The 27,019-nt window shown below is 40.3% G+C and overlaps 2 protein-coding genes across 6 annotated transcripts in view; both read left to right on the forward strand.

Annotated features, from left to right (window-relative positions):
- TDP1 (tyrosyl-DNA phosphodiesterase 1) overlaps window positions 1-16,535 on the forward strand; it is a 44,541-nt gene extending 28,006 nt beyond the window's left edge. For all 4 annotated transcript variants that reach the window (XM_080593489.1, XM_080593486.1, XM_080593487.1 and 1 more), the window contains exons 15-16: window positions 9,124-9,238; window positions 16,030-16,535. In XM_080593489.1, coding sequence (XP_080449615.1) covers window positions 9,124-9,238; window positions 16,030-16,103 — 189 coding nt within the window. In that variant the 3' untranslated portion in view covers window positions 16,104-16,535. The remainder of the gene's footprint in view (window positions 1-9,123; window positions 9,239-16,029) is intronic.
- Window positions 16,536-23,553: 7,018 nt separating this feature from the next.
- Window positions 23,554-27,019, forward strand: part of KCNK13 (potassium two pore domain channel subfamily K member 13) — a 75,641-nt gene continuing 72,175 nt past the window's right edge. Inside the window, exon 1 of one of the 2 annotated variants that reach the window (XM_080593490.1) lies at window positions 23,554-26,319. In XM_080593490.1, the coding sequence (XP_080449616.1) occupies window positions 25,977-26,319 (343 nt within the window). In that variant the 5' untranslated portion in view covers window positions 23,554-25,976. The remainder of the gene's footprint in view (window positions 26,320-27,019) is intronic. The other variant, XM_080593491.1, reaches the window with a different exon arrangement.

Raw genomic sequence — 27,019 nt, forward strand, 5'->3', positions numbered from 1 at the left:
AGGGAGGATCACCAGAATATCTTTCAGAGGGCTAAAATTTATGGAGAAAGATCTTGAATTTTCTTCCCTACTCCTAAAATCATAGTAGTTTTAATGCCTACAATCTTCTTTTCGTGAGTTTTTTCTATAACTCAGTTTCATTCAAAAATCAAGTTCTTTTTGTTGAAAAGAAATGTATGTTCAGGGTCATTTAATAATCAGATAAATATTTTGAAGCACTCAAATATTACAATATTTCAGCAATCTGAAGTTAACAATTTACTTTCTTTGCGAGTTAGTTTGACCTTTCTACTATTAAACACCAAGAAGGATGAAAAAGTCATTATTTAAACCAAAATTATTAAAGCTTTTGTTTCTGCTTGCAGGCCAGTCTTAGCAGTTGGAACAAACGTTATTTAGCCATTTGTTAAGAGACTGAAACTTACTAAAAATAGAAGTGTATTTTTATTCTTACGTTGCATCAAAAAGATATTGGATTTAAGTTTGTCAAAGTGAAGTTTACTGATGATTAAAATACACTGAATATTCATTAAGATCTGCTCCAGCCTTTAGCAGAAGCCTATGGGCCTGTTTACACAGAAAACTCAGTTATTTCACTATAAATCCAATGTGAGCACTCTACTAGTAATGACAACTAGAGGAAGAACTGTTTCAATAAATATTCATGGAGAAGCAATTCATAACGAAGCCCAAGTTTTGTGGTCATTGGGATGGGAGGAGAGAGAAGACATTGGGACTGCTTTCTCTCTGTTTTTTGCCAAACCACTTCCCTCTCTGTTTAGGAACAGGAGAGAATTCTGTTCAGTTGTGGAATTTTGCTTTGAATTTTCTGTGAAGGCTTTCCATTAGTTTTAGTCATATTCTTTGTCCATGTACACTCTAAACTTGTTTATAAAATGAACCCAGGAGAACACTGTAGAATCTTCAAGCCCAGATACAGACTGGGCTGAGACTGGATTGAAAGCGGCCCTGAGGAGGAGGACCTGGTGGTGTTTGAGAAGCTCAACATGAGCCGGCAATGTGTGTTTGCATCCCATAAAGCCAACTGTATCCTGGGCTGCATCCAAAGGAGTGTGGCCAGCAGGGTGAGGGAAGTGACTGTCCACCTCTGCTCTTGTGAGACCCCACCTGGAGCCCTGCGCTCAGCTCTTGGGCCCCCAGCACCAGAAGGACATGGACCTACTAGGATGAGCCCAGAGGAGGGCCACAGAGATGATCAAGGGGCTGGAGCACCTCTCCTGTGAAGACAGGCTGAGAGTTGGGGTTGTTGAGCCTGGAAAACTGAAGGCCCTGGGAAGACCTTAGAGCAGCCTTCCAGTACCTAAAGGGGGTCTATGGGAAAGCTAGAGAGGGACTCTGTAAGGGAGTGCAGTGATAGGACAAGGAGTAATGGCTTTAAACTAAAAGAGGGCAGGTTTAGATTAGATGTTAGGAGGAAGCTTTTCACTGAGAGGGTGGTGAGGCACTGGCACAGGTTGCCCAGAGAAGCTGTGGATGTCTCATCCCTGGAGGTGTTCAAGGCCGGGCTGTATGGGGCTTTGGGCAGCCTGGTCCTAGTGGTAGTTATCACTGCCTATCGCAGGGATTTGGAATTAGATGATCTTTAAGGTCCCTTCCAAACCATTCTCTGATTCTGTGTGTAAAAGTCCTTGATTTAAGATAACGTGTATTCTGTTTTTCGATCAGCTTTTTGTAAAAGGCAATGTGGTGTTCCTGTTCCCCCAGTTCCAATCACCACTATGTTCAAAAGATCATGTTTTCCTACTGTTATATTGCTCTGATTTTTTTTTGCTATTAGTTGAAGCAGCAAGCAGCATGAAGACTTCCTGCGGTATGGGAGAGTCACTGCTGAAATTTCAGGTTGGACCAATAAATAAGGGGTTGCAAAATGTTTGTCTTGTGATGTTTGTAGTAGCAAAAGGGAGGGAGAATTAATAACTGTACTGGAGCAATAACTAGAGTCTCATAGTATGCCTGTAAGGTTCTATCAGATTGATCAGATAAGTGGGATTTGTCCATTAAAAATCCACTCCACTGCTCCTAGTATCTGATTGTTGCTTTAAGGCTGTAGTAGTTATGCTGCTGCTTTATCTAACACCCTTGGAACTTTGTCAACCTTACTTCCATAATGAAGTTCTAGTTTTCATCTTGGGAGCATCCACCTTCTCTGCCCTTAAGAGAAATTGTCATGAAAAATGCAGCTTCTGTGTTTTGTTGTGATTTCTTTTTGAAGTGGAAAATAAATGTTAAATTTAGTATAGACAGTGTCAAATTGTGAAATTTAGGGGCCAGTATATTTAAAACTGAACTTTCACTTGTATACTATACATGACTTGTATACCATACATGGAAGTATAAACAAGCTGCCTTTGGGGAGAGGTAGGAGTGGGTGGGAATGAAGGAGGGTTGTTTAGGAACCTGCTAGCTTTCCAAGAGTGCTGAAACAGATACTGGGAGGATGAGTCACTACCAACAAGTGAATGAGTACTGCTGGAAACAAATCTAACTGTAGGCATCAAGGACTTGAATCCTTGGCTGATGGTTTTTTATTATTGCAGTGTGAATTTATCCTTACGATGCGTGCATAACACAATCTCATATCTGAAAACCAAAAATAGTTTAATGCATACAAGATGTTTCTTGAGAATTCCCAGCTGACAGCTATAGCAGCGGAGTTCCGTAAAATGCTGGAACTGTCCAAGAACTGGAGTTAATGCAGAGCCACGGTAAGTATTAAGATTACTGTGCTAGCAGTGTACACGCTAGTTTAAGGCTTCCTCAGGCATACCTGTACAAGTTGCTGCTGCTATGGTGACATGCCATTCAGTAAGTGCATTTGTAATATTTCAGTAGATAGCGATGCTTTTGGCTACTGTTTTCCTTTCATGCATCTTCAGGAGTCAGCATTTCAAGATGTTTCCAAATATCTCTAAGTTAGAGCTAATGTAGTATCTGTAACTTGAAAAACAGCCTTGAAGTAAGTTATTTCAGTCAAGTAATGCTGGATTCTCTTCTAAGAGAATCTGACCCTTGTGATCCACATCTGTCAAAAATCACTTACTTCAATGACTTCAATGGTATCATTAACCTTTAGAGATGAGAATGATGACAAAGAATGGGGCCAATAGACAAAGTCTGTGGGAGGTTTATGGAAGTTTTGTAACTATATTCAATAAAAGAGTAAGACTAGTACATCTCAAAACTCAGTGGCCAAAAGCAGATGTTTATGGAAACATATAATGGGTATGTATGTAGTAGCTTTTCTGAAAATCTCTTGAGTTAGAGGCAATATAACATCTTCTGTTAAATGCCTGTAAGCTCCTGGTGTTCACAGCATGCTGTAGCTGAGTTTAACACTGTCACAGGAAGCATAGTGTTTTGAAACTGTTTTCAACTGATGGCTTTCCCATCTTATACTGGAAGAGGCAATAAATATGTAATCCCTATTCACTTTTTCCTTGCCACTCCTTCTGTAGGCCTTTATATCCTTCTAGGATGAAGAGTCCTAAACCTGCTCAACTGCTTTCTTAAGTGGAGCTTTGATCATTCTTACTGTGTTTCTGTAATTTTTCTACACCATTTGAGTGGGTAGTGAATGGAGGGACCAAAGATGCACGTGAGATGCAGATAAAAATCTGTGGTACAACGATGATGTCAAAAATCTGTGGTACAATGATGATGTCAAAGTTCTTCTCGCTCATTGAAACTGCTTAGCTTGTTGTGCTTTATACAGATTGCTATGTAATAAGTTAGCCTTTGATTGTTGTTCAAGCAAATGAGAGAGCTGTTCATCCAAAATTGACAGAAATGTGTATACATGAGAAACGTATTTCTAATATATCATACTTCATTACAAATTCTGGTTTGATTTTATGTTGAGTAGTGTGGTTAAAATATATGCAATATAAAGATGCTTCATGCAAGCAAATACAATGCTTCCTCTACAGACCTCTCAGCTTTTTTCTTAAATTGTACAGGAGCATGTTTGCTTTTTGCAGGTGGCTTTACTAAAATCTGTCAGCATTCGTGAGATAGTTTCATGTTTGAGTTTCAGACCTCAGAATATAACTTCATTGCAGTTGTCTTTTCCTTTCCTTACTGGGAAACACCAGTGGAGACACCTTGATAACGAGGAGGTAGCTGTGGAATCAAATATCTATCTATACTTGTCTTTATGCACATGAAATCATCTGATATTCAAGTTGCTATGTTTAATTTGTTAATCTATTGTATGTACATGCTCTGCAGTTAACTCTGCACTATAGAGTTTCTTAGATAACTTTGTTGTGAAGACTTCTGTCGGTTCAGTATGGTTGTAACATACTATGTGTTAGAATAGTCTTATTTAGGTGAAGATAATGGAGAGATAGAAATAGACTAACACATTTCTAGAAACTTTTTAAAGTTTATCGTTAAAAATATGTAGAATATGAATGGGACTAAGTGCTTTGAAACAACTAGAGCATTCCTACATCAAGAGACTCAATACGCTCTAGCTATTGGAATGCCAATTTAATACTGCCAGTTCCTGATAATTCTGTTTCTTCAGGCTGTTTCACGCAGTTTGATTATAGTTAGTGACACCGATTTTGATAGAAGCTTGCATACCACACACTTAATGTTCTTAACCTTAAAATCGTTGCTAGCTGTCCAATCTCTACCTTCTGTTTTCTGCTGAATACAAGCTTGGAAGTAGATTGTTTCTTCCTTGCCATCTTTTTGACTGCCAGCATTTGTGTTCTTTTGTCTTTTTCCAAATGCTTTCCAGCACTTATGCTTTGAGGTTGGGTATTGGCCTGGTGTGCTAATCCAGATTTACAGAAATATGTTGAATGGTTGTTCTCAACATAGCTACAGCTGTCATCATTTACAATTTTAGTGTTTAGTGAAAAATCAGCTGAAGTAGTCATTAGATCATAACTTTCTATTGATTAAAAAGTAGTGTTTATAGAGTCACAAGTCGTGTCTTCTATTGGAACTGCATTTCTTCTGCATTTCCCTTCTCTCTGTTTCTTGCCTCATATCTTCATTGTCATTCGTGTTCAAGGTTGCTTTTTCAGCTGCTGGGAGTTCTTTTACAAAGGTTGGAATAACTCAGATCTTTAACACACAAAATGTTGAAAGAACCCCTTCACCTAATGGTATGGAGTTGTTCTGAGAAGCATGTTAAAATCCTCTAAGGATTGGAAAAGCAGAATCTTCCACAGTTGTAGCTTCTGTGTCTGATAAGGTTGTACGACAAACTGAGCTTAACTAGCCTAAAAATGTTTGTGGAATACTTAAATATTTTAAAATGACTGTTAAAGAATGTGGTGCTAGCCAGGGAACTTCTGGAAATAAAACCTCAAAGAAATACCGTAGTTGCGATTAAACTGAGAGGTTACGTGTTACTGCTACCTACTGGTATCAGATGCTACAATTATAGATAAAAGATCAGTACAGACATCTAACAATAATACTTCAGATTCTGAAATGCCATATTGATGGCAAATATTGACTGACTGGTAAATAATAAAATACTGTTTCATAGTTCTCTGCAGAGAGATTTATGAGCTCAATCTGGATTAGACAGTGGTCAATCATGTTTGTGTGTGAGCAGAACTGAAATGCTTTTGCTAAATTGAGGCTGAACTAAAGCAACCTCAGTCATTGCTTGATTTAGACCAAGTTTAATTTGCGAAGTAACATAGTAGTACCATTTCCCCCTTCAGTTTCTGGTTTCAAGTGAAGTATTGTTCCATATAGAATGAAATAAAATTCTTAATACAATTAAGATTAATTAAATATGCTCCATATAGAATTAAATATAAAATCTTGTTTTACCTACGTTGTATGTGGAATTTAGGATATTAAAACTTGGTACTTCATTCTCCATTTTCCCATTCTTCTTCCCAGTGCCTACTTCATCAACGTATGATGTTAAGGTACTAGGAAAACCCACAGCAGTATCTGAAGTTCTGTAACTACAAAAAACTCATGCTTTCTCAACTGAGAAATGCATCTCTTAACATTTCAAAACTTATTGCTTTGAGCAGCAGTGTCAGAGAACAAAATATAGCTGTGGAGGAAACATTCTGGAAGAATAGAGTATGTCTGAGGGGAAAAACGTAGAAGCAAGGCAGCCTATTTTTTTAGGCAAGATCCTGCTGGTTGGTTTTTGGAAGCAGCAATGAGAGCTGTCAACATCCAGGAAATGCTCAAAAGAGACAATGTGTGAATAGTTTTAATTTCTGTGTGATCTTCTGTGTGAAGATAGACGTATGATTGTTGTTTTTTGAAAGCATGTGAATCTTCTCAGAGTGCCTTGTTGAGGAATGTATTCTGTAACCTAGACTTTTACTCCAGGATGTTTTTGAGGAAACTTTTAGATATCTTTTCTTAGAGATCTTCCATTCAGAAGACACATGGGTTAAGTTCTGATAGAATGGTTTTATGGTGGAGTCTAATGGGGGTGCGGGATGGTATCAGAAAAATAAGACACTCGGAAGTGGAGAAAATATAGCTGGTGACTGAGGAAGAGCAAGGAAGAGGAAAGTGAAGGTGTAGAACAAGAATAAAGCAAAAAGCTTGAAAAGAAACACTTAAGTAATAACAGAACAAAGAGGGTAGAAGAAATGTAGCAGAAACAAAAACAATGTGTTGGGAGCGAGGGAGGCAACAAAAGAAATCTGGATAACAAAAGGAAGTGAGATTACAAATGTACTGCAAATTTGCTATATGTTCTGTGGCGTATTTTCTTTCATGTTGTGTGAAAAACACCCAATACAGTGAACTTCAGAGTGGAATAGATGTGGCATTGCTCTTGATACTTGAAGTGGCTGAGATTACCAAGTGTGTCTGTGGAGTCCAAGTAGCTGTTCACTCTGCTTTCATGGCAATGATTATAAAAATTTCAAACTCATGGTACCTGGCAATGCTTGTCTAGCTTCAGTGCTCTTGGTCAGACATGTATAAAGTTATTGTAGAAAAAGGACCAACTCATGAAACCCCAAAGAGGCGTTGTCTACTATTCCATATTTCTCTATTAGCTGTACGTGGAAAATGAGAGAGCTTACAGATAACTGGTTTCTATGACTTGGTTTCCCCATTTTAGTTTGCAATTAAAATGTCAACTTATGAATAGTTTACAAGGCTGCCCACCACCAACCTCCTCCACCAAATGAAGCCTAGCTACTGTGGGTTGTACAAAAATGCTGTTCCCCTACCACCTCACTTATACAATTCTTGCACTTTATGACCTATAGCATCCTTTGTGTATTTCATATTTTCTACTACAGAAGATGGTAAACATGGTTATTTGCATTTTATGAGATTTCTATATTTTATATGAAATTTCTATCAGTCCCTGAGTGACTGGAACATTGAAGGTAAAGCTGTACAACTTGATTGTTGCATTTTTTAAGTTTTGAATTTTTTTTACTATTCAGTCAATCCCTTATGATTTGTGAGCTTTTAAAAATAATTTTACGCATCTCTGTATTGGTATATTTTGAACATACTACTTTTATGTAAAAGCTAATCTCTACAAGAGCCTGGTTTTAAATAAGAAGATTTTATCAAAATTTCACTGACTTGAAAGGCATAAGAAAGGGAAGTTAAAACAGATTTTGGTTCGCACAGTCCTTTAGAATGGTCCTTTCTTTTTTTTCCTGTTCTTTCATTGAAAATGAAATGTTTTTTTACCTAGTCCTTGAAGTAATGCATAGTGTTTCTTTATAACTAGTGATTTCCTGTTGCTTTAGGTCATAAGGCAAAATAAGCATCTATATTCTAAGGGAATTTCTTTGAATTACAAAAACTGCTGTAGTGTGGCTTGACATTGTCTTTGGAAGCTCTCCCTTTTGTATGCTGCTATGCTTCTAGAGTATCAAAGGAAAGGTGAAAGGCTGCTTTGTTTCCCTTGCTTTCGGTGGGGTCATGTGAATGTTGTTTCCTCTGACTTATTTACAATGCTAACTTTAGCTAAAATAAAACTTTTATTTTGTACAATATATAGGTGGGGCTATAAATTCAGTCATCATTTATACTTGAATAAAATAGAATTACATAGTGGTAATTAAGAATCTTGCTTGTACTTTAACAACCTTAGTCTAGTAAAACTTGAACTAATGGATCCTGTGGCTCAAGAGTATAAGTTGATACTCAGACTTTCGTAGAGGGAAAAATACACTTGTTTAGGAATGCATTTGAAATACTTCTTAAAAAAGCTTTGTAGCCTTTAAACTTCTGGTCTATTCTAATTGAATTGTACTTGATTGGCAATATACTAATAGAATCTCAATATTAGAGATTGCTTTTAATTCATTACAACTGATGAATGGGTTCCTATTCCTATCAAAAAGTGGCTAAGAGATACCATGTGCCAAAGTTACTTGAATTGCTTTAAATCCATCTGCCCTTGTACCATGTTTCATTGTAGCATGTTCTTTTGTGGTTCTTAACCTGTAATCTCACTTTGAAATCTGCTGTCAAACTCTAATAGGGGCATAGTATGAAATCTTTGTGCAAGCAGTTTTAAATCTGCACGAAGTTTTTTGCTGCTTGTGGATGGTGTTATGCAACCTAACTGAAAAGCATGAAGTTTGAAGACTTTTCTATCTCAAGTTGAATCTTAATTTGGTTAACAAAATTTTGAATCTTAATTTGGTTAACATCGAGCATCTAACCAATAGGTTAGTGATGAAACTAAACAGCAAAGAGAATTTTTAAAGCTCTTCACTTTAGTTAAATATTAAAGACTAAATGTGTAACAGTCTTGATTAAAATTCAGTTCCGATGTCCATAAGCATGTTTGTGAAAGCAGCAATGTTTTGTGTTAGGATATGTTGCCCCTGTGGAGTTAGGAAAGACCTTATCCAGTTTGGGGGATGGAACTGTTCATACAGGCAAGACCACAAGCCAAAAACAAATTGGTAGATATATATGGGACTGAGAAGGTAGAGTATATCCACCGCTGAGTTCTTAGGATAAAGTGCTTTAGTAAGCATCTTATCTCAGTAATGGAAGCAAAACTTTTTGTTCATTGAAGTCTTTTTATTGAGAAAGACAAACCTAATTAACAGTAGATTCTTTTTCCCCCAAAAAAAGCATGTCTTTTTTCCATATGTTTCCCTTCTTATATAGGGTTTGGACAAAGGTTACTTCCGTGTGAGAGGGAAAATGCTTTCAGAAGGTAATGATTCAGCAACATCTTTTCCTGTACCTTTTGACCTGCCACCAGAACGGTATGGAAGCAAAGGTAAGATGTGACTTCAGAAGAAAAGTAGGTGTATTATATAGGGGCACACTAATCTGAGTAACTCTTAAGTCATTTTAACTTATGTTATATTCCAGAGCTTTATTTCAACATTATTGTGGTTTGACTTTGTATTTGAAATGTTATCACTCCCACATTCTGGGTAAAACTTCAAAGCAAGCAGCTAGAAAGCAGTTTACAGTCTTTTGGTTCCAAATTTTCTTTATTATTATTTAGGTTTTGGATGGATCAATCTTGTCTTTTGTCATGCTAGTAGAGGTAGTCATACCTGCATTAACTAGTTTAGTGGGTGGTCTTGTCTCTTTCTGTTTTACCTTCAGTAGGATGTTAGATCTGCTCTTGTAAGACTTGCAGGAATATGATGCATGTTATTTTTATAATTTGCAAAGATGGTTTGTCTGCTTTAAGAGCTTCCTGCATTCTTTTATTAAGTAAAAGAATTAATCTAAAAGTTTTAAGTGGTAGTCTAGCTTTCCCAGGGGAGAGGGGAAGGCTCAATGTAGAAATGATAATCTATTTAATACTGTTTTTTATCTATTATAAAACACACTGTACGTTTAAGTACTATCAATGTTTTGTTGGGGGGAGACGACATGGGGTTGTGCCTGAGTTACTTGCTAATAAAGGGGAAGAATTTACTGCATATTATCACTGTTAGTGACCCAGCTTTCAACTCTTTCTAAGAATGGAAGTGGTCAGATTATCTGCTGATGTTCCATTAAGTGCTGTGAACATGTACACTTGTGGGTGATTTCTCATGTAGTGCTAAGGACATGAAACACTGATATCTGGTTGGTACCTAATGCTTAAACTGATGTATTTTGAAAGATTTTTCTTAATCTTCATACTTAAATAAAACTTCATACTTAAATTCTTGAAAACTTTACAACGAAGATTAAAATTAGAATCTATTCCCAAATGTTATATTTATTAGTTTGCTCCTACAAAAATGTAATTGTATACTATATATATTTTTAATTCCTGCATTTGACTGTCATTGTAGACAGTCATCAGTGATTTTCATGTATACTTTGTCTAAACAGTTTTTTCTAAAAACCCTTTTTCACTTTTTGCATGGAAAACTTAATTCTGTGGAGAATTTGTTTTTCTTTAGTTCAGCTTTTGGGTCTCAGCCTTCTCCTGTGAAATGAATAGATGTCAGAACTTAAGTTCTCTAGGCTTTGGCAGTAGACACAGTCAGCTGCCCATGCCTTCTCACATCTTTTCCCTAAACATTCTTTTCCACCAAGAGGCAGAAGAATTGAAACAGATATCTAAAGAAATATCTAAAGAACATTCATGTTATGGGATGGACTCGTAAAATCTGTCTGTAACAACAGTTATCAACTCCCAAGGTCTCTAGTCAGTAGTATAAATTTATTTTAATGAAGTCTTGAGAAGCAGAAACGCAAGTAATTATCCTTTCCTTAAAGAAACCGTTTTGACTGATCCCTATAATTGAAGGAGAAAAGGCTCCAGGGGTTTTTCCATGAACTCAGATTCTCTGAACATGGGAAAGCGAATTATAGATCACTTTCATATAATCAGAAAACTTGTATTAGCAGCAGGAAGGAAGAGAAGCAAGTAGACTAGTGAACAGATGGTCAGGAGCAGGGCCATACATATGCAATCTAATATGCAATCTAAAGCTCAAAGTAGATATGTATACAAAAATACACTTTTCCTGTGCTCATACAAATTCCAATCTTTGATCAGACATGCTTAATGTTACAGAATTACATTATATAATATAACAGTGAAAGAAAAGCAATTCCTTAGTCTGTGGAAATCTATTTGCAAAGATCCTTCTTTGGCCAAGCCACTATGACAGAATGACATATTAATTGGGGTTTCAGATGGGATTTGGCTTCCAGTGTGAGAATTCTTTAAGTTGCGACTGGGTTACAAGACAGGAATTTAATGTTTGAACTGTTCAAACACTCTGGGGGGAAAAATCTACAAAATAAGGGGATTTCTGATAAACAAGTTCTTTCCCATTCAGTTTTCTTTTCAGTGTATGTATTTAAATCAAGGAAACATGCAAGCTGTTCAGCTGACAAACAGTACACAGAAAATTGTGTGTGTATGAGAAGATGGGTTCCAGTATTACATTTCTTTTGGTTATTTTGCTTTTTTGTTGAGCACTTCTTTCCTGAGCCATTCGAATAATTTATGAAAATGTATTAATATATTTCATTATTTCCCAGAAGAAATCAAATTTATCCTTGTTAACTGTGGGCTAAAGGTATCAAACCTCATACTCTGAGAAGGTGGAAGAATGGTAGGCAAATGAGATGGAAATTGGATTTAATGCAAGTTAAAGCATTGTGGAAAAATGAACAGTCCACTTAACCATTCATTAGTTCTCCTAGCTAAAGTTTGCAACCTCTGACAGTTGTGATTTCATTTTGTTAAGAATGCACAGAAATGTATGTCATATCTCACATGAACAGGTTTCTCCTTCGTGGCAGGCCCTTTTCTCTTCTTGACTTTTTTCCATTGCCACGCTGTGGAAGAGGGAATTGTCCTTTTCCTTGTAATACCAGATATACAGTGTTTGTTACTCTGTCCTATTTTCAGTAAGTGGGAATTAGGAGTATGGTGGAATTACATTTAGTGGATATTTGTAGTGATTTCAGGAAATGAGTAACACCATCTTTTTTTGTTACAGACAAAGTTGGTGTTCAGTGTTGGGTAAAAATAAATTTCGCAGCATATTTGCCTGCAGTCTGGTGCTTTTAGTTATTTATGACTAGAAAAAAAATATTTCAGGAGTAGGGATAACTTTCACTTATCCTGTCTAGTGACAGTACCTAAACAAGGAGATCAGGGTCTTCTCCAGGTAAGCTTAAAGTAATTAGTACTCTGAGCTCCTGTACAAGGACCTGCTATATCGTTAGGATGTCCTGGGAGAATGTCACCTTATTTGGACTCTGCTGTTCTCCCACCTTGCTTCATTCTTAGAATTCTCTATTTTCTCTGCCAAGTAGTTAAAATATCTGGGAAGGAAATTAAGAAAAGATTTGTGGGGAAGTCATTCCTATTCTTCAATAACCTCCATTTTTCATATTAATACTGCATAGCTACATGGGACCTGTGTACTTCCTAGAGTTTGCAAGAACTTGACTTGCAGCATCCTTTCAAATTTTTAGAGAACTTCAAGTCTTCTCAGCATGCTTAATATTGTACAAACTCTTAAGACAATGTTCCTTCTGAGGAGATGACAACTAGAAGCTAGTCCTGTTTCTAGTGTTACTAATAGATTCAATAGACAGTATTTCACTTACTAGATTAAACATTAGCAGCAGTGGTAAATAAAATAAATCTGAGTATATCTAGAAGTTTAATTTTTCAACTTGTGAAGTAGTGAGTGCACATTATCACTGTAGTTCGTATATCAGAGTAGTCTTCTTGGGAGAAGTTGGAACCAATCTCAGGTAGTGTTGTCATCCATTTCCTTCCTGGGTGTAACCAAAAGCATTATTGTTGGTTGGTGAACCTGCCGTATGAGGTTGCAGCTCTCTTCAGACTGGCCAACTTACTCAGACGGCCATTCAGAGTCCACATATAACACTTGGTAACATGGCAAAGTCTGTTTTTTGTCAAGGTCTTTTTAATGGTCATAAAGAAATGAGCACTTTGTAGAGGAAATTTGAGTTAGTCAATATTTAATTTTACCACTTCGGTGTATTGCCTTATAGTAGGGTTACAGTCTTGAAGACCAGGATGGGCTGCCACTAGATTCTCTGGTCTTATCACATGCTGCTAGCCAATTTCTTTGAGCTCAAATCTTGTGTTTGGCTGAGAGAGCGCTTCCAGAATATGCTTCAGGTCGTTAATTGAGAGCATCATGAGATGGCAAATTCATTGGACGGTCAATAGTTTGCTTCAGTAGTTGGTCAACCCAGGAGTCTAAAATAAGCATTTTAGTTTGTTTATTCTTTTTCAGAGCAGATGTATGATGCCCAGTCTAGTTGTTGCACTTGCGTAGGATTGATCCATCTTGTGCAGACTGCAAGGTTTTTAGCTGAAGTATGATGAAATTTAACAATGTCATCCTAACAAATCAGTTAGTTGCACATAGAGCCTTTACTTGAGCATCTTTCCTTTAGACTATTTCTCCCCAGCCGCTTTAAATTGCCAGCGCAAACCAGAAGAAATGGAGTTGCAGGGAGAAGCTATCAGTTTTGCCATGTATGATATACATAGCTTGCATCTTTTCTATTGCTGCAGAGAATAACATGCACGTTTAACATCTGGCAGTTTTAAAATAGAGTAGGAATGATCTTACTCTTTGAAGTGATGAAGGACCTTATTAGTTTTTAGCAGATAACATTTGTTACATGTAACTTGTACATTATTAACTCTTTGCAAATTGCTGTTTTGAACAATGGCAGCTGTTCACCTCCAATTGTCAGCTGAACAACAGAAGCCTATTTGTAGGCAGCAGATGCATCTTCAGGGCAAAACAGAATTAAGAAAAATAATCATCTGGTAGATGATAGAACTACTTCATATCTTTAACGATAAACTATATAGTTTATAAACTATATACAATGATCTGTTAGTCAATGACAGGAGTTCACATTGCTGTGACAGCCTGAAAAAGCCCAGAAAAGGCTATGATAAAGCTGAATGTGTTGATGATACTAAGATTTTATATATATATATATATAAGCAAGGAATATAATTTAATAGTTCCTTGGAAGTAAAACAGATAACGATTCAGTCTAGTATTTGGGAAATGAGCCAACAGCAGCCTGTCTCAGCTAGGCATATTTATAGATTAAATTTCTTTCTGCTTTGCTGATAACATTCAGACTTTTTTTCCCTCTTGAATCTTTTTGATGAGTACTGCTATTTTGCTGGATAAAATTTTCTTCTCATCAAGCTCCTTTGTCCCATCTGACTTGAAATATTCCTATTATTTCTATTTGTGGCTGGACCCAAAGAGTTGGGAAGAGTTGATCCAGTTGGAGGCTGGTCACAAGTGGAGTCCCCCAGGGCTCAGTACTGGGTCCAGTTCTCTTTAATATCTCTATCAACGATCAGGACGAGGGGATTGAGTGCACCCTCAGTAAGTTTGCAGATAACGCCAAGTTGTGTTGGTCTGCTCAAGGGTAGGAGGCTCTACAGAGGGATCTGGATAGGCTGGACTGATGGGCTGAGACACACTGTATGAGATTCTGCAAGGCCAAGAGCCGGGTCCTGCACTTGGGGCACAACAACCCCATGTAGTGCTACAGGCTGGGGGAAGAGTGGCTGGAAAGCTGCCTGTCAAAAAAAGCCTGGGTGTGTTGGTCGATAGCCATCTGCATATGAGCCAGCAGTGTGCTCAGGTGGACAAGAAGGCCAATGGCATCCTGGTTGTATCAGGAACAGCGTAGCCAGCAGGAGCAGGGAGGTGATTGCCCCCTGTACTCAGCTCTGGTGAGGTCACACCTCGAGTACTGTGTTCAGTTCTGGGCCCCTCGCTACAAGAAGGACATCGAGGTGCTGGAGTGTGTCCAAGGAAGGGCAGTGAAGCTGGTGAAGGGTCTAGAGAGCAAGTCTTATGAACGGCTGAAGGAACTGAGGTTATTTAGCCTGGAGAAAAGGATGCTCAAGGGTGACCCACAACGTTTGTCCGATATGCCATCATGTACAAATAGTACAGAAATCTGGCTAAAACTACTGTGTAGTTCTCAGAGGAGACCTTATCATGCTCTATAACTACCTCAAAGGAGGTTGTAGTGGGGTGGGGGGGGTGGTCAGTGTCTTCTGCCAAGCAACAAGTGATAGGACAAGAGGAAATGGCCTCAAGTTGTGCCGGGAATGTTTAGGCTGGATATTAGGAGAAGCTTCTTCACTTGAAGGGTTGTGAGGCATTGGAACAGGCTGCCAGTGGAAGAAGTTAAGTCACCATCCCTGAAGGTATTCAGAAGAGGTGTAGATGTGGTGCTTAGGGACATGATATAGTGGTAGACTTGGCAGTGCTAGGTTAATGGTTGGGCTAGATGATCTTGGAGGTCTTTTTCAGCCTGAATGATTCCATGATTATGTTACGTCTTTCACCGGTACAGGTTGGCCTGATCCTATTGTGAAAGCATAGCACTTGATTTAGAGTGCTTCTAAGAATCACTTAGAAGTGATTCTCACATCACTTCTGTTACAATGCATAGAGAAGTTCTTTGTACCAGCCTCAGGTTGCACGAAGGGATACAGCTCTAGCTTTTAGCACGGGCAAAGGCAGAAGCTTTGGATCGTGCTTGTGGATGTCTTGATACAACTTGACTGCCAGCTGTGCCCAGTTTATCTCCCCTCCTTTTTCAGGAAATTTTCTCTTAAAGTCCTAGTGTTAGGAAGCTGATGCCAAAAGTCTGTTAAGAGCAGCAATACAGCACTGAGATACTAACCATAATAGCCATTTCTTTGTGCCCAAGTAGGAGGCACTGTAGCTTAGCTTGGTGTGTACCAAGTAAAGTCATGCAGGTACAAATTCATAGTGGCTGTGAGGAAAATATTACTGATCTTGAAGGGAAAGATGTTTTAACCTGCAGGACACTTAGTATAGTTGCCAGACTGACCTGCCGTCTTCCCTGATTCATGGCTGACCATGGCCTCAGTGTGTTTTGTTTATCAGGATTTGTACTAACGTTGTGCATGGGATTGTGTGATAACCAGTGGAAGCTTTGAGCTTTCTTCCTCCTCCAAAGGCAGGGGAAGAGGAAGAAGATCAAACTTTTGTTTAATAACAGAACTTTCCTCAGCATTATTTTTGTTTTGGTTTACAGATCAACCATGGATTTGGAATATTCCTTACACTGATGCTCCTGATACACATGGAAACATGTGGGTTCCATCGTGAACGTTACCGGTGTTCTGTGATGTTTCACTGACTGACACTGAGCCTGCTATGCTAGATGCAAGACTGCTTATTTGTGTTTTTAAGCTACGATGTCTGCTGTAATGGCTAAGTTCTAGTTGAAAGATATCTGTTGATACTGGACAGAGTCTTAGAGAATCTGTAACTATATTACTATAAATGAACTCGTAACACTGCATTTTTTAAATACCTTTTTGTATGTTTTTTCATTACTGCTGTTTCCAGTATGTTTTTCAAGATTTTTTTCAAGATTTAAAACAAGTGTAAGACTGTTCTCAGAGATCCTCTCTGCAGTTTTTAGCTGTAGTGGATTTGAATTGTATTGTTCTGGGAGACTGTCAGTTGGCCCCAGTAGCTCTAATAAAAGCTATTGTATGTAAAACTTAAATGAAAATAAAGTTAATCTTGTTTGTATATCTTTGGTTCCATCTTCTAAGTGTGTACATATTAAATTGGATTGAACATTTCCTTTGGTAACTCACTTCTAATGCAAGCTTTATTTGCTGTTTTGGCTTCTGGCAGTACATCACATAAGTTATTTCCTAAGCCCCCCTTTTTACCTCCACTTGCAGACACTCAAGTACTGTCAAAAACACTAAATTGGGTGGGTGGGGGTGCTGAGTAGTAGTCCTAAATATACTATAGGATGTATAAACAGGTCCTGTAATCCAAAAATCTTATATAGTGCAGTATTCCACTCATAATTCCCTCTGGATCCCAAATAATCAGACTGGGTAGCAGTTCCAGTACTGCTGCTTTCATTTTGCAGTGTCGTTCCCCAAGATGGCTTGGACTACACTGGGGAAGCACGTCTTCCCAATGTTTGCCTAATGTATATCCTTGTTTCATTCAGAAGTTGCCGTGAAAAAGGCATGTCTTTAGGTTGTCATGGCATCTGACTAGCAAGGAGTTGTTTTCCTTCCTATGGTGTCACATACCAATCCATAAAGAAACACTGTAAAGCACTGCTGCTTTGCTGTCTTTCTTAGCCTTTTCCTGTTGGTGGACCCTCTTTAGTTAACTTCAGTTTCTCTCCTGCAGTTACGATTTACAAACCAAAAAGGTTACAAATCAAAAGGGTTGTTGTGAAGTTTTTGTTCAGGAAACCATTGTACAGTCTCTTATGCAAAAGGTAAATAGATAACCTTGCCTATAGCACAGAGGAATTTTACACTCACTTTACACAGCATATACCAGGAATGTAAGTATTTAGGCTGCTCATTTCTTTTATACTGTTGGCAATTTACAGGCCCATTGATCATTGTTTTTTCCAGTTGAGACCTTTGCACGTAATGTACATTGCATATGAATCAGTGCTTCAGGGATGTCTGTGGAACAGATTGGAAGATGGCTTTCTGGTTTCTATCTTTCCTTGATTCTATGTGCAGAATCTTTACTATTTATACTACTTGCAGTAACAGTTTGATTTTTATCCCTGATGCGCTTGAAAATGCGTGGAGGATCAGGGAAAGTAACTTGTAAACGGAGCACTGTTCTGAAAACTGAGATAACTTGGTAGCCTTTCTATTAATTTTTAAGAGTATGATTACATCTTAATTATTTCCATCTGTGAGAATTCAAGAAGCTCTGAGTGGAGAAGTCCTATATGAAGACAACTTTAAGACTCCTAGAAGGTAGGCTAAAAATTAATAGATGTTCATCTATTGTGAATGAATAATGTTGCAATTTACTAATGCTACATCTATGGCTATTTCTGTTTTTGGCATAGAGTGGTTTGACAGGCTGAGGTGTTCCTGGTTAAATTCCAGCTGGAATATTGTGGTCTCCAGTAACTTGGCATGATTTAACTTCAGCTCTCCAGGGCTCACATTAATCCCCTGACAGAAGATCATTCCAAGGTTCATCAGTGTGAACAAATAAACCAAGTGATCAGTTCTGCTAGAAAACACATGAAATCTTTCCACCACATGACTGTGACCCAAAGCAATTTTGTGACATAATGTGTGAACTGAGGCACTGATGGGTGGTGGAGGTGAAAGAGAGAAAAGGCTTTTGACTTGGCTTGCTTAACAGTACGTGGTTTAAGGCTAACGTTTCAAGTAAAAGTTGGAGCTTGGTAGACATAGTTCTAGTACATAGTACATAGTTCTTAGCACATAGTAGTACATAGTGCATAGTTCTTTTTTAACTTCCACTGTCCTGTAACAGTAAGGAAAACCTGTTTTGAAGAAACTGTCCAAAGATGACCAAAGCTACCAGCATGGTAACGAGCTTCTGCATCCAGCTGGGCTTGATGACATACTAGAGCTGAACAGAAAGCTCCTGAAAACACCTTTGGCCAGAAAATGCTGTTTAATCACTATTTTGTAGACTGTTTACAAGCTCTCAGGAGCCAGGACAGATTTGAATGCTTCTTAATTCCTTGTAGGCAGAATACTTTAAAATTCCATTTTTTATACCATCCTAATTGTTTGTTTCATGTCTTCTTGCACAATTTTCCTGTTTTCATTCCTATGTCACTTAGTTCTGGTAAGTAGTTGAATCATAGATAATACTTTTTATCTAGAAGTTATCTAGAAAACTTCTGGATTTCAGAATTGTCTTTAGAAGATAGGGGCCCTAATATTTGGAAAGTGAAAGCAAAGGAGAAAACAGACAAATGAAATATCTGTTTTCAGACACTGTTTTCCTTCTGTTATGACATACCACAGAATGTCTGATGTATGTAACTAGATTTGCCTGAGCATGTAAGACTATAGTCGGCTCCTGCTGAGAATGGATCTGTCCTGGTGCCCCCTCAAAATGAAGTGCTTTTCCTTACAACAGTGCAAGAATTCATTGTTAATCCATATCGATACATACTGGTGCAAATAACATGCATACGTTTTTGCAGTGTTGCTAATAAGGCTGTAAAGGAGAAGGTAATGCTTTTATTTTCCCTTGTAAGTAAGTGGATAAAATTGGTTAGGGTCTGATCAAACTGTTTTAACGGTTAATACAATTGGTTGTTTTCTAAAAGCTCAACTGACCGAACCCCCCAACCGTACAAGGTTCCATACTGATTTTATAAACCATCTATCACAGAGGTCATGTTGTGGAATGGAAGCAAACTGCAGAGCTGCCGAACATCCAGAGATCAAGGTGGACAACTGGAAATCTAGTTTCATAGTTAAGTGTCACTATTGGCCTGTGTCGCTGTATCCTCTAACATAATGTGATAGTCCCAGTTTACTCCCTTCAGGGACAAAACAGGAAACTTCGTTGCTTGTGACTTTTGAACAGATGAAATTTGTCTGGAGCAACGTAAGACTAGTTTCTTACTGGAGTTGCACAGTAAACCAATGACCTAATTTTGGCTTAAGACAAATACAGTGATCTAGCTAGTTTTTTCACTGCTACTGAGGTTAAATCCAGTACTATAAATGTAACAAGGTGTGAAAGGTTCCATGTGGTTTGTTCCATGTTAGGTGTGCAAACGTGCAATGATATTATAGCTGCCTCTTTTGGTGGACTTTTTAGATGTGTCAATGTGCTTTTTCAGTGATGAGTAATACATTAATTCCTTGTACTTTCTGCTGTTAAGACTTTCTATGATTTCAATATTTCAGCCTGTCTGAGTAATGTAAATATAAACAAATGTGAAGAAAGTAACAAATAACTGCACATAAAATCCCAAGTAAATAAGCAAATATAGATGTAATGCCAAGAACTGAATATGGAGACCAGTAAACTCATGTAGTGTGCGGATATTCACTTTGATATCTTACCTACCCCACACACGTGTTTGAAAAAGCTCAAATGGATTTTTGTGTTCTTTATAATGCTAGACACCACCTAATTCCACAGATATTTCTATTCATATTGGTGAAGCTGATGAGATTTCACAGCTCTAGAATAATCTAGAATAAATCACCATGACCAAGGTTGTCAGAATTTTAGCCATACAATGATGTTAGCCCTACCATTTCCTTTCTTACTTTTGAATTTCTTTTTAATCTGAGCAACTGTAACTGGTATCCTGAAGGACAAAAGCAAGAAACATGGTGAGAATTATTGAAGATGCCAAAATGAGCTCAGTAAGATCAGAGAAATAATTTCCTATTTTAATTTAATCTTTATACCTTGGCTTTTTTCCTTTCTCCTTTTTTTAATATATTGCCTTTTCTGCTTCTTCATTTATCAAAATTGACTCTACTTACTCGTTTTCGAATTCCATTCTGACTATATACAAGTTGATTCGTGTGTCTAGGTTTCTCCCTTAATGTGCAATTCACTACCATGCACAGTTCCAGTGCCAATCTGGGAACTTAATGTTTTGGTTTAGTTTACATGGTCTCTGGGAATTGTGTGTCGACTAATTCTCTTTAATTTCTTCTAAATTGCCTGTTTTGTTTTTTTTTTCAACTACTACTGTAACAGCTCTGGACCCTTTATTTGCATTTGATTTTTAACCATCTGTATTTTAAAATAAGTTATTAAAACAGCATCCTGCTTTGTGGAAGTCTCAACTATACTGAAACAAATAGAAGTTCTGGCACTGACTTCATTCGTTCTCTCTCCTGTGACTTCTCTTCTGTTCTTTTGGAAATGGAAAGGGTAAAGCTGAAGTGATTATTTTTTTTGGTGCTTTTTAAAAAATCTATTTAACACGTATATGCAAATATTGCACTGCTACAAATAACATTATAGTCCACACTTTCTGAAAAATCCTCCATGGAAGTGCCTGTAGAGATGCATCCTTCTCATGACACTTTGCGTGACCCCCATTTTGCTCTTTTTGAGGAAATAAATATATTGTATATGAGTGTCTTTTTATTTTGTTTACTTAGAATTCCCCTGAATTCTACTTTCTTCCTTTCTTGCTAGGCTAGGGGTAGGAAAGGGGTAAGTAAGCCAACACTTTCTTGATTGGTTCTGCTACTGCTATGCAGATTAAAAAAGGTACTGCTTTTTCTTATCTATAGCATGAAAAAGTAGTCATATTTCTCTGGAGGTATCACCAGTGAAAATCTCAATCTAGGATACAATTTTCCAACACAATTCTCATGTCTTTTGCTCACAGAAAGTTGAACATCTAGACACTTCCTTGTTCTACAGGTTCATTGCAATGGTATGTATGTGGGTAAAGGAAGAACTTTGTCATCTATTAAAAAAAAACAACAAACTTTTGGATGTTTTTTCTTCTATTTTGATGCTTTTATCTCTGCAAAGGAAGGAAGCCATCATATAGTAGTAAAAGGAATGCAAACCTGTAGGGTTGTCCATTGCTCTGCCCAAGTCAACTTTTGTTCTTACCAAACATATTGTTTTTCTTACAAATATTGTCTTAAAGTAAGATGAAGGCAGCTCCTTTTAGTCAACTGAGATCAGAGAAGGCAGCTCCCAGGCATGCAGGTGTAGGTTGAAGAAGATACAAATATTACCCTATCTCCAGGCCTTGCTTTTACAAAGTGCATTCCACATGGATAAAGCTCATCTCCACGTACAGTTGCAGCTTAGGCATTTCCTTATGTTGACTAAAGTTTGCTCCCATGTCATGCAAACATTAGATATGGGTTACAGCTCTGCCACACGTAGAACGAAAAGCAGTAGGAGGAACTTGAAGGAAGGCCGCCAAAGCCCTACAGGACACAGCCTGCTGCTTTGAAAACCCCAGAGGAAGATGAGTGGCATGCTCATACATGAGTAGCTTGGGAAAAGCTACTTCACTGCAGATAATAAAAGTAGAGGAAAAAAGAAAAAGCATAATCAGTGGCCTTGTTACACAGAAATGAGAGACAAAATATATTACACAGCAGATGTACTGCAGGCACAGAAAACTGTGAAATGACTTTTCCAATTATGTGCCTATATATATGGAAACATTAAAAAAAAAAAGTATAAACAAAGAAAAACCCGCTCTGAATGGTGTTGGTTTGTTATGCGGTTTGGAAAACTAAGCTATCAACTTCAGGTTTTTTACCTGTTGAAATGAGAGAAGTTAAACAGCATGCAGCTGTAAATTGGCTTCCAGAAGTGGTGGTAGTTCTTGAGATCTCTTGAGGAGTCCCTTGTAGGGACTATTAAGTCCTGAATCTCTCTGTCTCTCATTTACAACAGCAAAATTTAATCTTCAAATAAAAATACCCTCTATAGGGTATGCTCTAAGTATAAATGAAACAGTCATCCCTAAGAAGTCTAGAATATGATGATCCTTCCATTTTAATAACTGATGTGGAAAAGATGGAAAATGTAGTCGTTTTTCTCATTTCTGTAAATCTTTTTCATACAAGCAGATTCAGTGATCTTTCTGCTTTGTGAGAGATGCAAATAGATGGGTAAAGGCAAGATGTGACATTCCTTACTTCGTGTTCAGTAGAACTCCACCAGAGATGTAATCTCTTTGGAAATCTTAACAATGGAACAGGGAAGTTGAAAATTTTAGCCTATTCTAAATGCCCAAAGTGTCGTATGTTTATGAAGGTGTTTTATTTTTTTTATTGATTTTTTTCAGATGTTTGTTAATTTCAAGTTTATTAAGTTTCAGAAGAAACTTCATTGTGTATAAAACTTGCTTGGAAGTAAATTGCAGCTCTCTCACAGCTTCTCCAAAGACAAGCAATGCATTTCAGTTAAGCGTACCAGCTTATCGCTTCCAAATGTGATAAATGCTTAATTAAAAAATATCCCATCAGTGAGATACAGAAACCAAATCTCTTTGTGAGTCTTCCAAGTTACTTGTTGACACAATAATAGCTCTGTTCTGATCAGACATTTATTAGTAATCGTTATTAGGGAAGGCTGAGAGACCTGGGTCTGTTCAGCCTGGAGAAAAGAAGACTGAGAGGGGATCTTATCAATGTCTATAAATACCTTAAGTGAGGGATTTGGCCAACCTCTTTTCAGTGGTTTGTGGGGACAGGACAAGGGGCAATGGCCACAAAATGGATCACAGGAAGTTCCGCACCAACATGTGAAAGAACTTCTTCACGGTGAGGGTGACGGAGTGCTGGAACAGGCTGCCCAGGGAGGTTGTGGAGTCTCCTTCTCTGGAGATGCTCAAGGCCCGTCTGGACGCCTACCTGGGCAGCCTGCTCTAGGGAACCTGCTTTGGCAGGGGGGTTGGACCCGATGATCTCTGGAGGTCCCTTCCAACCCCTACAATTCTGTGATTATTAGGGTACTCAGTGACTGCGTTTTTCTTATTTACAGGGTTATTGTTTAACAATGTCAATAGAACCAGAAAATACATTGATTTATTTTTTTTTTTACTATTTACAATCATGCTCAACCTCACTACCACAAATTCCTTTGACCCTAATAACATGCACAGAAAAAACACAATGGAACTGTGTGCTTGTGGTTCTGAGGTGTAAGGCAAATGTAGCAAATTTCCTGATGACAATACCACAAGTGAACATGCTGAGGTTAATGGCAATGCACTCAGTGTTCAGGCTCAAAAGGTGTTAATTTGGGTTTAGGGTTAATTTAAATATCACCAATACGTTTAAACGTGTTTTTTTTTCACCTGAAACTTTTTTCCAGCTGTCTACACAACAGCGATGGGATTAGTGACCTTTTTTACAAGAAAGTATTATTTAGAGTAAGTACCTTAATTAGAAATAGGGGAACTAAAGGAAGAAAAAGGAGCTTAAAACAATAAAAGGTACCATACCTGTGGTATTTGCCAGCCATTTTTTCATTTTCCGCTTCAGGATTCCAGTCAATATAAACTCAAATTTGTTCTGTCCCTTAATAGGAAGCATCAATAAGCTGCTTTCTCAAGAGATTAAATTACTGCACATCCTTTGTAATGCTTTCGTTTGGTGAAGATCAGATTTGACAAATTAGGATCACTTGCAATTTTTGATGCCCCATGACAGTTGTATGCTTCATTGTTTCTCAGGAGCATGCCAGATGTTCTGTACCTGTATTAATAATCATGCTCACGCTACACATAAAACCAACACAAAAACTATTTCACACTAAAAACAAACAAACAAAAAAAACAGTAAGAACTCTAAATCCCTGGATATTTTTCCTTGGATAACTCTTTGGATAACGTGATTGTTCTTCACATTCCTGTGGCAATCACAGAGACGTCATGGTTACAAGCAGGTGAAGGCTCCTGTGCCCACTGCGCCAATCCAAGCCACTGAAGAACAACTTTGATGGACAGAAGCTTCAGAGCAGGCTGAGGGCGCTCTTTGCAAGAGAACTGATTTAGATCCATCTTCTTTCTCACTGTCAAAGCAGGGGATAAAGTTTTTGTTTTGTTTTGTTTTTCTTCTAATAGAAACTGTCGATAATTTTCAAGATAGAGCAGCATTTTTAATGGCAGTATGTGGTTACCTTTGCACGTGGCACAGTCTGGTTAGTTTGACTGGCATCGAAGTCTTCTTTTTTGGCTGTTCAATGTCTTCCAGCATCGCTGCTAATTTTATTTGCAATATGCCAGTGTATGCTGCAGAGGAATGAAGAGGGAACAAAACCACAACATAATGTGTTACTTTTCATCTACGAATAACAATAAACAGGAAAAACAAAGAGGGAGCGTGAGTCTCATTCATCCTCATCTGCTGGTTTGCTGTGTGATGTGGGGAGTAACTTGGCTGCCCTCAGTGCCGTGCTGGCCAAGCAGATCCCTTGCCATGCCATCCTTGGTGATCCTCTCTTGGAAACCAGCACAGAGTTGCACGCGCTCAGCCCGCAGGACTCAGACCCATGCCTGAGATGTAAACACGTCTCAGGCTACGAGGCGGCCCGTGGCTCTCACGCTAGGTGTTCTTTATTTGACATTAAGGGAGATTGACATTAAGGGGATAATTATTAAGAATATCTTAGTTCCCATTGCATTTTTGCTGCAACATAATTAATAGAAGGGAGGCGGGAATGTTGCAGTAATACCTCATTAACCATATTTCTAAAATGTGTGTAACTTGTCTTTCACCGGAAAGAAAAAGCGTTGCTGTGTGAATATGTTGTACAGAGGTGAATTCTAACCCACGGTCTTTTGAAGTAGAATCCAGCACTGCGGTAATTGCCGGATATCGCTGTCTTCAGCTTTTTCTTTTTATAGTAACTTATCTTTCCAGAAAGTTTCCATCGAGAGCGCTTCGTGGCCGCACACAGCCCGGCGCGGAGGCACCCCGCAGCCCGGGCGCGGCACCTGCCTCACGCACGGCCCCTGGGTGCCGGGCGCGGAGCCGATAACGCCTCGCTGAGGCGAGAGCGCACCAGACCCGCAAAGAAAGCGGTGCCCTCTTTTGGCAGCGAGCAGTAACTCCTCCTGCGCTGTGGCAGCGCGGGCACAACCGCGCCGGAGCCCTCGCACGTGAGGGCGCCCAGCCGCCGAGCCGCCCGCCTCTGCCAGGGGGCTCTGAGGGGCTCTGAGGAGCCCCTGGGAGGGCGGGGAGGCCGCGGAGCCGCCGCCCGCAGCCCCTCGGAGGGCCTCGGTGCCGCCTCGGCTGAGGGGAGCTGCCCTCGGGGCGCCGGCTCCTCACATGGCGGCGCCCCGGGGCGGCGGGGCGAGCCGTGCTGCCGCTGCCCCCGCCGGGCCCGCCTCAACCCCCCCGGCGGCGGGCGGGCGGGCAGGAGGCGCTTGGCGGTGCCTGTCCCTGCGCCCCTCTCCGACGTGCTCGGGGCGGGGGAAGGAAGGGGATATGAAACTCGCCCAGATGGCGGCCGCGGGGGCGGCCCGAGGGGGCTGAGGGGCTCCGCGGCACGGGACGGGACGGGACGGGGCGGGGAGGAGGAGACGGCACGGGACGGCCGGTGGCCGCCACCGCCGGGACGCCCCGAGCCGTCGTCCGCGCTCACGCGTGGCGGGCGGCGCCGCCGTGATGCCGGGCGGCGGCCGCGGGAGGGCCCCGAGGTAGCGGCGCGGCGCGGCGGGCCGGTGCCGCCCGGCGGAGGATGGCGTGCGGCGGCGGCGGCTGCTGCTGCTCCAGCGCGGGCCGCCTGAACGCGGACAACGCGCGGTTCCTCCTGCTGGCGGTGCTGATCGTGCTGTACATGCTGTGCGGCGCCGCCGTCTTCTCGGCCATCGAGCTGCCCACCGAGCGGCAGGCCAAGGAGCGCTGGGAGGAGCGGCTGGAGAACTTCACCCAGCGCCACAACCTCAGCCGCGCCGAGCTCCGCCACTTCCTCCGCGAGTACGAGGAGGCCACCGTGGCCGGCATCCGCGTCGATGACATCCGGCCCCGGTGGGATTTCACCGGCGCTTTCTACTTCGTGGGCACCGTCGTTTCCACCATCGGTGAGTGCCCGGACTCGACGGGGTCCCGGGGGGTGGGGGTGCCGCCGTCGTGCCGGTGCCCGGGGGTCCCTGCGTGCCCCAGCCCGGCTGTGGAGGGGCGCCCGAGCCGGGCCGGCGGCAGGTGGGCTGCCCGCGGGCTGTGCTCGCCTCCCCGGAGGGACGGGCGAGCCTCAGGGTGCAGGGACGGGCTCCGGGGGTCACCGCTCACACCCGAAGCCGAAAGGATTTGAAGAGCCGCCACACCGTCCCGATTTTTGCGGCGTCTTTCTGGAGCGAGTCTTCGGTCCGGAGTTGGGGAGGGTCGGTAGGCTGCGAGCTCTGAGGGGACTTTGCTGCTGGGCTGATCTTTTACAGACCAAAAGTCATGAAACCGGCTCTGTGGTGCCCAGCTGCCAGGTGCAGTGCCTGGGAAGGTTGGGTTTCAAACCACCCAGCTCTCCGTCGCGCTGGCTTTCCGTGGCAGAATCAACAGGTCGGTGGGCGCTGCCTGCTTCGTTGGTGAACAAACCCGAGTTTATCCGGGCTGAAGGAGCTGCAGGGGAAGGTGGTACTGAATAGATACATTCAGGGGGGCTGAGAAGAGTACATGAAGATGGAAAGGGACAGAGCCGGGAGCTGACATCAGCGCCCCAGGGTGCCTGTGGGTGTCAACAGAAAGGCTGCGTTAGCTGCTGTGGGCAGCCAAGAGCCCCGGAGAAAC

This window comes from Anser brachyrhynchus, assembly GCF_964034855.1.
Source record: "Anser brachyrhynchus genome assembly, chromosome: 5".
NCBI classification, from domain to species: domain Eukaryota; kingdom Metazoa; phylum Chordata; class Aves; order Anseriformes; family Anatidae; genus Anser; species Anser brachyrhynchus.